This window comes from Euprymna scolopes, chromosome 28 (genome assembly GCF_053919585.1).
Source record: "Euprymna scolopes isolate OS-2025 chromosome 28, ASM5391958v1, whole genome shotgun sequence".
Classification (NCBI taxonomy): domain Eukaryota; kingdom Metazoa; phylum Mollusca; class Cephalopoda; order Sepiida; family Sepiolidae; genus Euprymna; species Euprymna scolopes.
Window position 1 is genome coordinate 538,739 of NC_136509.1, and position 16,848 is coordinate 555,586.

General features: G+C 32.1%; 1 protein-coding gene across 1 annotated transcript in view; it reads left to right on the plus strand.

Annotated features, from left to right (window-relative positions):
- Nucleotides 1-2,135: 2,135 nt before the first annotated feature.
- Nucleotides 2,136-16,848, plus strand: part of LOC145249341 (uncharacterized) — a 108,406-nt gene continuing 93,693 nt past the window's right edge. Inside the window, exon 1 of the mRNA XM_080110918.1 lies at nucleotides 2,136-2,819. Within this exon, the coding sequence (XP_079967044.1) occupies nucleotides 2,497-2,819 (323 nt within the window). The 5' untranslated portion in view covers nucleotides 2,136-2,496. The remainder of the gene's footprint in view (nucleotides 2,820-16,848) is intronic.

Consider the following 16,848-nt stretch of genomic DNA (forward strand, 5'->3'; position numbering starts at 1 on the left):
CCTCGATGAAGACCTGAGATTTCAGATGCCTGATGAGATCTTTTTAGAGTGAAACGATAGATTTGTTGTCACAAACAATGGTAACTTTGTTTGTGTAAATTGAATAAAATAATATCTTGCTCTTTTTATTGAGCACTACCAACAGCCTCGTTAAAGTTAATGGTTTTTACTTTTGGATATTTTTAATTTTATATATATATATATATATATATATATATATATATATATATATATATATATATATATATATATATATATTATTATATATATTATTATATATATATATATTATTATATATAAAAGCCAAGTACGTCCAAGGATGGAATACTGTTGCCATATCTGGGCAGGAGCTGCCAAAAACAGCCTATCATGCCTTGACAGAGTACAAAATAGACTTCGTGGTTTAGTGGGGGATGCCCTTTTCTCTACCCTGCAATCTCTCTCCCACAGAAGAGACGTTGCGAGCCTATCCTTGTTTTATCGTTATTTTCATGGCAGGTGCTCGTCTGAACTCCAATCCCTGGTCCCCCCCCTAGCCAATCTTTCACGAAAAACACCCGTCTAGCTGAATCCACTGTGAAAAATGTCCCCCACTCTATATCTGTGTCTACATCAAAACGCGGATTCCATGAACAAAGCTTCTTTCTTAGAACTGCACGCCTGTGGAACTCTGTTCCGTCTGCCTGCTTCCCTCCGGACTACAACTTGGATGTCTTCAAGTCCAACGTTAACAAATTCCTAATGAACCGCCCCCCCCTAATTAAACACTTCATCAAATCTCCACACTAACGTAATGTACTTGCAATAACCCTTATCCCTGAGTGGCTGCCGGGCCTTGATAAGTGGTGATCACTGTGTAAAAAATATATATATATATATATATATAAATGAAATCAAAGGAATGTAGTGTTTACCTGATATATGCAATGGTAAACTTCAAACTAATATAAATAACAGTATTTATATATAGATAATTTAATCTCAACCAAATAAGAAAGCTCAATACGCAGTCGAAAGTAGAGCTTATTATAAAGAAAGAAAAATTAAAACTGTAAGTTGAACTTTACAATCAAAATTTATTGTTTGGCTGAATACTCCAAAAAACAATTTACAAAGTCCTTATTCCGTGGAGTTTCAAAGAATGCTATTCTTGTTATTCTTCTCATCAGAGGACATAAAGAAATCAGCATATATATATATATATATATATATATATATATATATATATATATATATATATATATATATATATATAAGTTATGAAAATATATATGACAATTAAGCTACACAGAATATTCCTCGTTTCATTCTCGTGAGAATTATTCAGGCTTAAACATAAGCCTGATGAATTCTCACGAAAATGAACCGCGGAATCTTCTATGTAGCTTAATTGCTATATATATTTTCATCACTGACTATATATATATATGTGTGTGGGGGGGTTGCTAGTTTATTACTATCCTAGCATTCATTTGTCTATTGTTACCTAGAATTAAACAAAATATTTATAAGTTAAATAAAAACACACATGTATATGTTCGTGTGTGTGTACTTGTTTATCATAGATATTTTAGCTAATTATTTGTATATTTGTTTGCAAGCAAAGATACATTAGTTGTATATTTGTTTGTCAAACAAATATACAGATGATAATAAATTCAAAGGTTATCATTATGTGTACATTTGTTTGTTTGTTTATTGTTACCTTAAATTAAACTTGAAACTCTTTTGCTGAAGTTAGAAAGTTGACTTTTGACCTCGACAATGTCTTCTCTCAACGGGCGAATAAATCATCGACATGAATGCAATAAAAAGGAAAGTGAACAACGTTTTTCTTACAATCTTGATTTTTGATAAGTCGACTTAAATTGCAGACCTTCTGAGATTAGGCCCATTCCACCGTCGCCTAGCAAAAGAAAAAGACCCAACAAGCAACAATTGCAAGAGGAGAGAAAATCTGCGGGACGTAAAGGCAGTGGTCCGTGAAAAGAAAAAAACAATTTGCAACGAGCAACCACGTAACTTACCTGTTATCAATATTCGAGATTCTAAAAGTTTTGTTAAAAAAGAAAAAGAAGAAATAGAAATAGAAATTGAAATAAAAAATAAGTGGAGAAAAAGAAAGAAACAAATCCGAGTGTCTCATGCCAAATCACAGTTGACTTCACATAACATAACCAGTCACTCGTCTCCTAAGAAAATCAGTGAGGACGACGCGTTTACGTTCATTTACGTCAGTGAAAAGTAGCGAAGACGACGTAAAAGAAACAAATACCAATGTGAATATTTGATTTACTTTCTGTGACTTTTTGACGAATTATTTTCTCACCGACGATGTAAGTAAGAATATCTTGAACCAAATGTCCTAAGTGAAAGGACACTGTTATTCAGACACGGGTCATAACTGTGCTCTAATCTTTTCCTTGATCTTCTTGTTATTTTAATAAGCCTTGGTGTTTATCACGACGAGGAGAAATACGACCAAAGTTAAACACAATGTTTACCCAAACGCAACTCTACAAGTCAATATGCGACGAGGACGCGGAAGGAGTGTTTAAAGCCCTTAATTTTTATTGTCCCTACTCTGGAGTGGTGACCGGCGAGGATCTAAATATTCGCGACACTGTCACGGGAGGCACCTATCTCCATTTGATTATGCAAAAAGCGGAATCCTTTCAAGAACCTTCAACCGTCACTATTATCTACGGCATGGCTTGCATGGGGATCGAAGTGGACGCAAAGGACGATGACGGCAACACTTGTCTCCATTTAGTCGTCAGTAAGGAGGGAGCCTACCGTATCTTGATTGCTCTTATGAGGTGAGTCTTACATTACAAATCTTTATATATATATATGTATAGTACGTCACCACTTACCAAAACGAAAACTGTTTGAGTATAAGTGTTAATAAGATGAGTAGATTAAGAGTTGAATGATGATGAATACTATGAGAGGGTTGAAAATCTCCACATACAACCGACTCAAAGGTTGATTTACATCAACTCTTTTCTTTTAGTGCGTTTTCACCCCAAACAAGGCACAGGACCACTTAGATGTAAGTGGTTACTATTTGGGGCAAATTTTGCAGAAGTACTTTGTAGGAAGTTCAACGGCAAGATATCTATTCATACTACGCTTGAACTTCTGCATATCAGTCTAGTCAGGGAGGAAGGGGCCCGGGAGGGAATTCCAAAGTCTAACAGTTACAGAAAAGAAAGTATTTGAATAGAAAACTTTCCGGCATCTAGGGATCTCTATAGTGGGATTTTGTTTTTGGCGCGTTTGCCGGGGGTGTTTATATTCAGGGGATACAAGCGCTTGGAGCTTGTTGGAAAAACGAAAAAAAGAAGGGAACAAGGATTACTACCGAAAGTAAAACTAACGCACACTTGCTACTCTTCCTAACAAGTATTACAATAAATAAGTAAAATGTTAATTAAGTATAGAATGCACATGAGTATACTCTCCCAGTTCCATCCAAGTCACAAGCATCAACTTACAAGGATATACACGCTCCACTAATTTGGGAGCGTCTCCCGTCTTAAATGCCTCACCTAAAAGAAAGAGCCGCTCCTTTCCCCCGCTCCATCGGCACCTTAAAATAACCTGCTGAAAAATTCAAAACATTATTTTCAAATAAGTCTCAATTTACTTTCCTCCTCACTGCTGGATGAGAAAGTAATCCTTAACTCCGTGGCCGCAGAAAAAGGAGCGTGCTACTTTTTGTAAAGCTCTGCCAATTTATCATTTAGTCATTGAACAGCATTGTTAATACAAAATAATATATATTTTGTTCAGTACACATTTGTTTATCGTTGTTTTTGTTTGTTTTTTTTGTTTTTTTTTTGCTGTTGCTGCATCATTCGTGATGATTTTTTTGTGTGCTATTGAGTGTGTACGCAAGCGCGTCGTGTGTGAGTATGATCAATCGAAGATATGGTCTAATTCTCTGGGTTAGTGTATATGTCAACAGGAAAAAGAAAATACCGAGGCTCGTGCACTTTTTACGTCACCAGTTGTGTTCTTTGTGAAAAACGCATTCCTTTCGTAAAGTTTTCCTAAACGTACAATAATCACCTCTGCGCATTTTGTCGTTCTCTTTTTTTTTTCTTTTTTTTTTTTTTTTCGTCTCTAAAAATCGAATTAAACTGTTTTAAATATAAAAATGAGGATAAAAATTAAAGTCAAAATAAACGTGTCGTTTCCGTCCATGGTTAGCAGTTGCACAAAAAAAAAGAAAATTCTCTTATATAGTGACCTTGCACCATTTTTCTCTACAAAAAAATGACGGATAAATATTGACAAATCATGAGTAAGCCAAACTTGTCTTGAGAATAATTTTACCTTTAAAATTTAAATTTCATTATAAAAATCAGTGCTTCTACAGAATTTGAACCAGTACTAACCGATTTTTTTTTTCGAACAAAATCTAAAACTTAGATTAGGTTTGTTTAGTTTAAAGTTATTTTCAAATTTAGGATTAGCTCAGTATAAGTTGAGGATAAGGTTAAAAAATCAGCTCAGTTTAAATTTTGTAGACCTACGTAAAATTTAATTCTAAATTCAATGATTTTTGTTTAATAAAATTTACTTTTGGACGAAAATACTTTTATTTTATTTCGAAGGGTTTTTTTTTTCTGATACATAATTTGCAACTAGCTGTATGTACATTACCGAGATGGAGACATATTACCGAGTGGATACGGATGGCTTAGAGAAAAGTAATTCAAAATATAGTCGCGCTTACATATTTCATTTTGGATCTGAAATCACTTTAGTTTTCTCTTATTTTGTTTTTTGCTTTCCAATAAATATCCGAGTAGTAACAAATCAAATAAACAATTCAATGTAGATTTATCAAGAATATGTATAGAGGAGAAGAAGCAGAGAGACACGAAATCATGTCTGGTAGGTTTATCAACACTGAGGTTGTATAGATAACACGACGAAGACAAGCTGTGTTATTTGGATTATTCGGACTGTTGGTTTCTTACATGTTATTATCACAACGTTTCAACCTAACATCTGACTTTCTTCAGGTTCGTTTGTAAATTCGGAAAACAAAAAAAAGTACAGGTTCCTAAACTTCATACTAGAATTGGCTGCAAGAACCTTTAGCGCAACGAATAAAAGTACTAACTAATGATCTGTTCCAAGTCTTCTAAAGGTTGATGGTACAATTACGAATTTTACCTGGTCATGGCTAACGGAACGAGAACAAACTACCCGTAGATTAAAGAAAGTTTTTCATTTGAAATTTCTTAATTCAGTAAAAGGCGCTTGAAGAAGGTCGAAAGTTACATCGGTCGAAACCTTGTGAAAATAATATACCACACGAGAACAGTAACCCGATTAATCCAAATAATACAAATTATTTATCCCTATCTAAAAAAATCCGAAACCTAAAACAAAGACATTTTTATATTTAATTTGTCATTGATTGATGCTTTACTTAAAAGGGGATCGAGTATTTTCTACAAAAACTAATGGAATATTTGCGAATAAGTAGAAAATTGGGTTTTTACCGCGACGACAAAAAAAGAATTGTTATGTAAGATAAGGAAAAACGTTATATAAGATATAAAAGTTATATAAGATAACTTGAGGAAGTTAAAAAAAAAACCTGAAAGACGTTTTTTGTTTTGCTTTTAACGGCTGAACGCTCATAATAACATACGCATAAAATACACACACACCAGACACATGCATGCGTAAATCGTGTATATTAACGTACTAAACATATACATCACAAAAATCAAATATACCCTAAGACACGCACAGATAAGACACATTCATTCTCAACCAGTATATGCAAAACACATAACTTATATACGCACGCAAAACATACACGTAAAAAATGCATAAACAAACTATATGCAAACACACAATACATCCCAAAACATATACGCATAATACACAGACTGACACACATACACACGATATACACAAAACGAATAAGGCGTATACATACAGAAAACACAAAGTCAAACGAATCATGTACATAAAAAAGAGGCACAAGGACACATAAAAATATAGAATCAAACAAAAAATATCTACATAAAACACGCACACTAAAAATATACACCCAAAATAACGCAAAGTACACAGAAAACACATATGCACTCAAACCATATATACACAGACACATACGCACAAATGATATACACAAAAATAACATATACCTAAAAGTATATACAAACACAAAACGCACCTAGATAAAACACACACACAAATGATATACACACAGAAAAAAAACGCATACGCGCAAACATATACACAAACACAAAACAAATACGTAGGTAAAACACATAATCATACACAAAAACAAAATAAATACATAAAGCAAGTAAGAAAAGGTGCACGTTTAAAACAAAAAACATATATACACAGCACCATCAAATAAAAAAAAACTACGCACACAAAGCACATACTCACAAACCGTACAGATAGACACAAAATGCATAAAACACATACACACAAACAAATTTCACATATGCCTAGCGATAAAAAATATAAATCATACATAGTTCAGATAGATACTCATATGTTATACGCACAAAAAATCTACTCTCCGAATCGAATAGATTATATGCACTCACAAAATACTTACATACAAAATCTATACACGCACAAACGCGTACATATATAAAACATAAACATAAACAAATACACATAAATAATAAGTACTCAAAATACAGATAAAACACACCACACACGCACACACACACACACACATATATATATATATATATATATATATATATATATATATATATATATATATATACGTAGAATAGATGTATGAGAGGCGATTAAATGCATAACACATCTATTAATAAACTATATATGTACAAATAAAATGTATAATTACTCAAAATATATACCATAAAAATATGCAAACAAAATACACGCAAATAAAAACCTACACAGTAACCGCATACACACAAATCTTATACATGGAGTCACATTCAAATTAAACACACAATCACACAAGATATATATACGCAAATTATATAGAAGCGTAAATAATATCAACACAAAAACATATACAAATAAATATATCAATACATAAAATTACATGGATACGAAAAGAACATACGCTCACAAGAATATATGCACACGAGCACTTTTAGCCTGAACACGCAGACTATATACACACAATATTCATATACACAAATCATATTCATATATAAGGAAAGCGCATATGCGCATAAACTGTATACACTCTAAACATATGTACACATAAAACACACAGATAGACAACATATAAACATATAGGCACTATACATATATATAAACAATATATGAACGGAACACATACACATCACAATCAAATACACACACAAAACACAAACAGACAAAAATGCACAACCAAAAGGCATTGACACGAAAAGCGCAAATACACAAATGATATACACATAAAGCAAATGCTTTAACATGTATACATAACAATATACACAATGCACAATGCACATTTATACATAACAATATACACAATGCACATTTGCATAAAATAAATATCTACATTAACTATACAGACACAGAACACATACACACAAAACACAAAGAAGACACAAAACACACACATACAAATCATACATACACGTACATGTAAATGCAAAAATCATAAATACGCAAAAACGCTTATAAAACACATGTATACTGATCACATACACACAACACATATGAACGCAAAACATACATACATGAAACAAATATGTATACAAATTATACACAGACACACAAACATATATATGTCAAACGCATAACTGTAAAAATTATACATATAAAACATATATACACAAAAACATGCACGTATAGAACACATATCAAATACGTCAAAAAAAAAAACATATACGTACTCTAAAACACGCAACACGAACCACATATATACTCATCTATAGACATACAAAAGCACTCGCATAGAACACGTACTCACAGTGGTTATATACATATAAAGAAAACGCATAATGACACTGTTATACCGGCCTTCCTTGAACAGATCTGCACGCTTTCCTATCTTTGTACATTATTGTTAATACACATGTTCCTTAACCGAACCTCGACTTGGTTGTTCTTATTTTCACTGTTGTTCCACGACACAACAGACACATTTGATATATATATATACAAAAAACACATGCACAAGTAAATAACAAACAAATAAAATTCACTCACTTACGATGTATGAAGAACAAGAAACATGCAACACACATGCGCATAAAATACAAACTATATAATCCAACAAAATACATACATAAAAATATATATAAATGTAAACACGCATAAACACCTATATACACAAAACGAAATCTAATAAACAATTAACTCTTCATTTTTTAATTGTCAATACGCATGCATTAAATGAAAGAGATATACTCCACTCAAATTCGACGCAATAGTAGTGTTAATATAGCATTTTTGGTATATATAAACAAGAAGTAACGACAACTAAATTTTCTAACGTATTTTAATTACAATATCTTTGCTAAATGTCCAAAATTCGAAGAATAAAATGTGCAAAAGTAAAGGTTTTCTTTTGCTTTTACTATTCAATAAATCTATCATAGAATTTTTATTCCGCCACTATATCATATATCAAATATTTCCCCCTCTTTTTTTGGCGCCCAATGATCTGCATAATACTAAACTTTTGTAATCTTACTTGCTTGTTTGCATACTGAATGTTATAGATGGAAGAAATATAGATATATACGAAGGAAGTTAAAAAAATAATGCTTCTTTTTTCTTTTTTTGGATCGGAAGGAATTGAAAATTGCTATGATGACTGGACTTATGCATTCATGACCTGGAAGTTTTATCTCTCTGTTGCAAATATTGACGGCGTAAAATTCTAAGAAAGTATCCCCTATTGTGATTGTACGTCATCGAATTCATGGAAAAGTGCATTGAAAATGGTGGCGATTATGTAGGAAATAAATTCTGGGGCACTAACTGTCGCTCGTTTTAATGTCACTACCCCCGTCTTTGTAGATCTTTAACTATTGTTCATCGCTGACACAAGGCGGCTTTACTTTTGAAATTACCAACGTACATTGTTCAAGTTATAATGTATTATAATTATATAATTATAGTATTATAACGTAATGTATACAGAAACGTATCATGTATCAACATAGGTCCAACATGTCACAATTCGTTTAGTATACACTAAAATCAATCGTGACTAGACAGGGGTCCTAAGTATCCTCTGCCCAGTCATGGCTGGCGGAACGAGAGCATTATACCCCCCTGTGAAGTAAATAAATGATTCCGTTGAAAATTCCGTGCGGATTTCCGAATTGGACAAGGTACACCTGAAGAAGGTTACATTGTGAAAATGACACTCAAGATGAAAGCAGCAGTCCAAAGAATCCAAATTATACGAATAACCAATCCTTATCTCAAAAATTCAGAAAATTTTGCTTTGCACCAGAATTATGTCTTCTTGCAAAGATTAAAACCAACATTTTCTACAATCCTAATCCTAATTTCAGTCAAAGTCTATTACATGATTTTAATTAAATAAAACGTGTAATATGTAACGTTTAAGCTTAAGGATTATTTCAAAAGAAATTGATATTTAATGGATTTTGCTTAATTGATATCTAATGAATATGGATAAAATTGCATGTAATGTGAAATATTTGAATTTTCAAAGGAGAGGTTTTATCCATAATATATTCTTAAAACTCTTACATATACAATAAATAAACTAAAATAGTGAATACTTATTATGTCTAGTAGTTACTGGTGTCATTTCACAAACATCGGAACTATCTGAATTTTTACGAAGAACTTCCACCGTTTTTTCTTCTACTCGCATAAAATTAAATAATAAAATATAAACTATATTACGGCCTATGTACAACTAGTAGCTGTCTTCCAAATTTCATAATGATCAGTTAATTTGTTTGGAAGTGAATCCTATAAATACAAATATATAAATATGCACACATACCTAATTTATATAATTATAAATTCAAATGACAGGTGTTGTAACACAACATCCGATTTACGAGTTCCGGTTGTCGCATGCGTACATAAACAAATAACCAACGCGGCAATAAAACTTATTTTCTTACTGTGTACGTTTTCAGCGTCCCAATTGTTTTTTGTTCACATTTAAATTATCCAAATAAACAATTGTTAATACTTTTTTTGCATTTTTTTACATCGTTCATTTCCGTATTACGTTTAAGTTATTTTAACGCAATTTTCTTACAAATAAATCTACTTTAACCCATTGACAACAATAAGGGCATTTTACAACGGCGATTTACCCACAGCCTTCCTAATTTTTAAGTTATTCTCTATATTTTAATACACCTTTCTTAAAAAAACCTTCATACATTTTCTTCTACACTACCAACATAAATAAATAACCCTGAAAATATGTTTTTTTTTTATTTGCGTTAAAAAATAAATAATCAACGCGAAAATAAAACGTATTGTCCTACTTTGTACGTTTTCAGCGTCCCAATTGCTTGGTTTTTTTCGCGTTTAAATTTAAAAAAATATATAAATTTGAATTAACTTTAAGTATTATGGTATTTGTTGATTTACTTATAAGTATGGCAAACCACTTATAATTTAATGGCTGTAAGTTGTTGTTTTTTTTTTCAAAAATAAACAATTATAAACAGAACGACTCATAGAAATCTATCAATATTCTTTTTTCATTTTAATATACTTTCATAGAAATATTTCTCTTATGTCACAAAATCTATTTTCTTTACGTCACAAGTGTCACGCTCATACATTAATTCCATAGCTAATATAACATATTAACCAAACGGGTCAAGGGTGGTCTAGTTTTATATAAATATGAAGAAAAATTGGTATCATTTGTAAGATGATAGTTGTAATCTCTCGTCCAGACTGTATAGGATATTTCAATTAGTATTTGTTAAACCATATAATAATGCAGTTTTTATTTGCATCGCAATAGCAAATTCTAATTGTAGCACAGTACATATATTATTAACCTGAAAGTCACTGCTCAATATTCTGCGAAATAGTTCAATAAACTTTAGGGGTGAAACTTTTATCTGAGATGATTGCGCATAACACTAGAAAACATTACAGTCGCGAGATTTGATAACCCAGTGTCATTTGATGAAGGTGTAGCCGTACCTTACCGTGTGAGATAGTTTATAGTAGAGTAGTGGAATCCTCAGTTCAGTCTCAATCGACAATGGATACCTCCATGTAAGGTATAGTTGGGCGTGAAACTGTGAGGTAAGGGTTGTGCAATCTCCAACCACGCCTCTCTTGAATCGGCATTGCTTGAGTGCAATTTCAAGAAGCCAGGGCGACTGGAAACAATGTAGAGATAAGCGTGGCTTAATGTCTACCACAATAAAAACATTGTTTTCCGAAACGATCGTACAAATTATTGACTTTGTTGTTGTTCCTTCTTGTGAAACGGGTTTTTAATTTAATTCTAATTTGAATTTTGAATTACCAATCACATTACTGAATATATATATATATATATATATATATATATATATATATATATATATATATATATATATATATATATATATATATATATATATATAAATAAGCGTGTATGTATTTTTTGTCTATGTTTTCTCTGGTCTGTAACTAAAAGCATGAAATTAATTTCTCTTCGGTGATCACAGGCAAATCTGTTATTTTATCTGATTTGAAAGCAAATTTCGTTTCCTTTTAAACAAAGTTTCGTTTGTTTTCTGGATTCGCTTCAAGTCACACACGAACGAAAAAGAAGGAAAATGAAGAAAACACGATTCATTGTTTCGGCCTAAAGAAAGAGAATAAGAAAAAGGTAAAGAATGGTGAAATTGTTATTCCTTTTTTGCGTCGGGAGAACAAAAAATAGTTTTTATTTTTACGTTGGTTTTGTTTGAAGGAAAAACCCGGGGAAAAACCCGACATTTCAGAAAAGGGAGTATATCGTTCTGAATTTAAATGGAAATAACGAACTAAGGTACACTAGGGGAAAATACAGACACAGATGTACACGTGAAATCTCACGTACACATGAGCACAAATAAAATCTTGTGCAGAATTGCATACATATGAAAACACACACACACGCAAAGACACACGCGCATACGCACGCGGTAATATATTCCCCCTACACAGACAACGTTTTTATCAAATAATTTCATTCAAGTCATTTAACTTATTGAAGTCTCAACATTAATATGTATATATATATATATATATATATATATATATATATATATATATATATATATATATATATATAGTAATTTATAAAATATATATGGCGATTAAGCTACACAGAATATTCTGCGTTTCATCCACTATAGTGGATGAAACACCGAATATTCAGTGTAGCTTAATCGTCATATATATTTTATAAATTACTAACTAGCTCTACCTACGTATTGAGCACTTTTGAAGTAAATACTTAAAGTTTACGCATAAATCTATACTTTCGTATATTAAATTTATGTGAGTAAATGAAGTAATTATATATATATATATACCCCCCACACACACATATATATATACATATATATATATATATATATATATATATATATATATATATATTATACTATATATGTGCCAGTTTATCTGTTCGCATGATTTAATAGTAAACACAATTATGTGATTGTTTATCTATTTTTTATAAACTTTGTAACTTAGTTGTAAGATTTTCTGGGTTTTTTTCTCTTTTTTTTTGTCATGTTAAAACGGTTGAATAAATTATAATTTGTTATATTAGTTATACTTTTACTGTCTATTCCATACAGCTTGTTATACTTTTAGTGTCTATACCATAAATTCATACGGTACCTTAACCGGACATTCTGGCCCTTTGGACTTTTTACTGGTTTAAATATAGTATCTGTTCTGATTGGTTCCCAATATTTTATCGATAATTATTCTTTCCTTTGAGATGAGAGTTTGACTTATTTGGGATTTCATGAAATACCCTCATCGTACTGATAGGAGCAAATTTTGCATCTCTCCAGAGAGTTACTTGTATTTGAAGTATATGAGTTCCTTATTGACGCCGTATTTAATCTTTTACTGCTGGTGTTTCTAATGTTTTGATTGAGTCGAACTTCTGTATAAAGCTCACGAAGATTGTACCTCTGCATGACGTCGCCCTCGTTAAGAGCAGCCTGTCATTAACATACAAGATTGCTAGTTTTATCCCAAACACTGCGAATACCAAGGATCAGCGGTTACATGCGAAGTCATGGACGGTTTGGCCCAGAACACATAAATGAATGACACAGAAGCTACTCTCGCGCCATTGTTTTGTGGTTTTGAACCTGGCACATTTTTCTTCCCATATACAGAGACAGAGATTATCAGAAAGTCCTAATTAATTTCAGCTATTCGTTAAATCTATAAGAATGTAGGTTTTTATTCGCGCTTTAGGCATCATTAACTAAATTGAGTTTAAGATCTCTTTTGAATCAGTATGGTATGACTTTTGAAACCGGTATGATTTTCTTGTTGGTATAGGTTACGTTGTTGGCATAGATTTTGACTTGGATAGGTTATACACGTTAGTCATGTTTTTGTAAATATTCCAAGATCATGCTGATAATTGATTATAAGCAGCGAATGAGGAAAACGGATAAAAACGTGAATTTTAGGAATCAAAGATTTGAAGGTAACCATTTAGCAAGTTATAAATTTACCAACAGGATGTTATGAATGAAACAGTGAAACTTTACAAAAAACATATATACTGAAAACTAACTCAGCTTATACAAGGAGCTCAATCATAAACATAGGTTAGAATCCTTGGGTTTAACTACTTTATAAGAAAGATAAATTAGAGAGTGAATTTATTGAGACCTTCAAAATAATAAAAGGGATTTCTAAATACAGAATAAATGTTCTTTTTTTTTAGATAAGGATTGATAGTTTGTATTATTTGGAATATTCGGACTACGATTCTCATCAGTATTGTCCATGTGTACATGTTATTTTCTTTCACTCTTGTTCACCCCAAATAAGGCATATTGCCACTTGGACCATAAGGGGCTACTATTTGTGATCGTATATATCAGGAAACTGTACGGAGTATATGTCTGTTCACGTTACATTTCAACTTATGCGGGTTAGTACAGTCATAGACAGGGAAGGTATTCCAAAGTCTAGCAGTTCGAAGGAAAAAAAAACTATTAGCGTAGAAGGCTTTCCGATATCTAGGAACCTCAACAGTGAAGGTTGAGATTTTGTTGATTGTCGTGTTAGTCGGGATATAAACGTCAAGGGCACAAGTGTAATGAGTTCATAAGAGCAGATTCCATCAAAGTACTTGTAAAACAGGCACAATGATTCAACATTGCCGTGATGGGGCAGAGAATGGAGCTTGGCCGATAGTACGGGTCCTATTAGATTTGATATTCTTTTTTGGGCCCTGTCTAAGAATAAGAGACTGGTGGTAAATGCAACATCCCAGGTGGCAATAATAACATAAGGCACAATAATATGATAACATATAATAACATAATAACTCACAATAATATAATAACATAAACATATGATAATATAATAACATACTAACTCACAATAATATAATAACATACAACATATGATAATATAATAACATAATAACTCACAATAATATAACATACAACATATGATAATATAATAACATGCAACATATGATAATATAATAACATACAACATACGATAATATAATAACATACTATAGCATATAACATGCAATTACATTATAAATGGTTGCTGTAACTCTTATGTCAGAACTCTCACTCTAATTTGACGAACACAAATTTTAACTAAGAACAAGAGAAACTTATAACAAAAGTCTTTTTACACATTTATCACACGTGCCATCGTCTGGAATTGCTTTTTACTAACATCAAGATATAAAATACTAACTTATCTTCCCGATATTTCTTGGGATGAAATGAAGTCGTTTCAGTTTTTAATATTCATTTGCACATTTTAAAAACATATCATATTCGGAAACAGAAATAACTTTTTTAACTGTAAGGTAGACAACTCTTATTATATTCTTCAATTAAAATTATAAGCTATTCTTTTTTGTCGCTTTTGGTTTTAGGTGATAATTAAAATATTTTATATTATCGGTTATCTGGTTGAAATAAGTCATTAAAAATATGATTTGTCGGCGTAAATACTATTATGTTCTGAATTTAAAATCCGACAGGTTAACTTTATATGCTAGATTTATTTAAAAGGGAGACATTTTCCATATCTTTTCAAATGATTTGATATACTCATAAATAAGCAATCATGATATCAGAATTAAATGAAAAGGGCTTGTCTGGTGCTAAATGTTTCTCCTTGCTAGGTTCGCTACTATATTTTCTTTTCTGGATTTGAACTTTTAACAATTGTGAGATCAAACAAAAACAAAAAAACACTTGTTTGGGGTATTGCAGCACGCACTTATTCTTTTACACCTCCCCTCACTTAGGGGTTTGTTTATCAAAAGTAAACAAGGTTTTTTTTGGGGGGGGGGCATACAAGAATTATCTTTTTGTTTTTAATCTTGTAAAAATGATTCTCAGCTCAATCAATTAGGAATAAATTTTCTCTATTGATATCTTCCATTGTGATTGAATTTCATTTTCTTGAATTGATGCTTCACGATTCATGCGAGAAACTAGATTATAGCCACTTGTAGCTAGATGATCTGAAAATCACTCCCTCTCAAGTTCATGATATCATAACAACCTAGAGAATTCAAAAGCATGTGGACTTGATCTCATCCCGGCTGTACTATTTAAAAAATGCTTCGCTGAGGTTGATCCAGTTCTCTCCAAACTCTTCAACAAATGCCTTAACGAATCATGCTTTCCTAAGTACTGGAAAACTTCTGCGGTAGCAGTTTACAAGAAATCTGGCGAAAGAACTGACCCATTAAATTATTGCCCAATTAGCCTCCTCCCTCTTTTCGCCACCATTCGACCGTATATGGAGTATTTTTGTCACATTTGGGCTGGTGTATCTGCTACTAGTTTCTCACTCCCATGCAGGGTTAAAAAAAGAGTCGCTAAACTGTTAACTTATCTTCAATCTCTGTCCCATCGACGAAATGTTGCATCCCTCTGCCTGTTTTACAAGTATTTTAATTGTAGATGTTCCGACGAGCTACAACTCCTTGTATCCCCTGGATGTAATTACCTCCAACAAACCCGACAAGCAGCAAAGTCCCAGCCCTACACAGTAGAGATCTCTAGATGTAATAAAGCCTTCTACTCTAATAGTTTCTTCCCCAGAACTGCTAGAATTTGGAATTCCCTTTCGGTTTTCTGATACCCCAACCGTACTAACACGCAGAAGTTCAAATGTAGTGTGAACGGACATCTTGCTGCTCAACTCTGTACAGTGTATCCCTGCAACTTATATTCTCGATAGTAGCCTCCTACATCAAAGTGGCACTGTGCTTTGTTTGGGGTAGAAATATAATTTAAAAAATGCATCGAACCTGAGAGACTGCTTGCATCCCTCTGGCTATCATCCGAGGCAACACTATGTCCGCCGTAACATTATTTAGCACCGTCTTGGTGAAGAAAAGAACGCCATTTTGTAGAGGCAAGTAAAAAGGGACTTACTGCTAACAAAACCAACCAGTAGAATTGTTTACTCTAATTTGATTCGATTCGGAAATTCATAAACTGTGACATATTTTTTAAGGCATAAAACTAAACTATTAGACATGAATAAAAATTTATTTTTAATTATTAGTTTTTAGTTAGATAATTTATTATTATGGGGGTTTTCACACATGCCATCATCAAATATTTCTCTTTGAGAAAAATATGTGGTCTTTCCCAGAGTCTGAGTGATAAGTCTCCCCAAATTTCT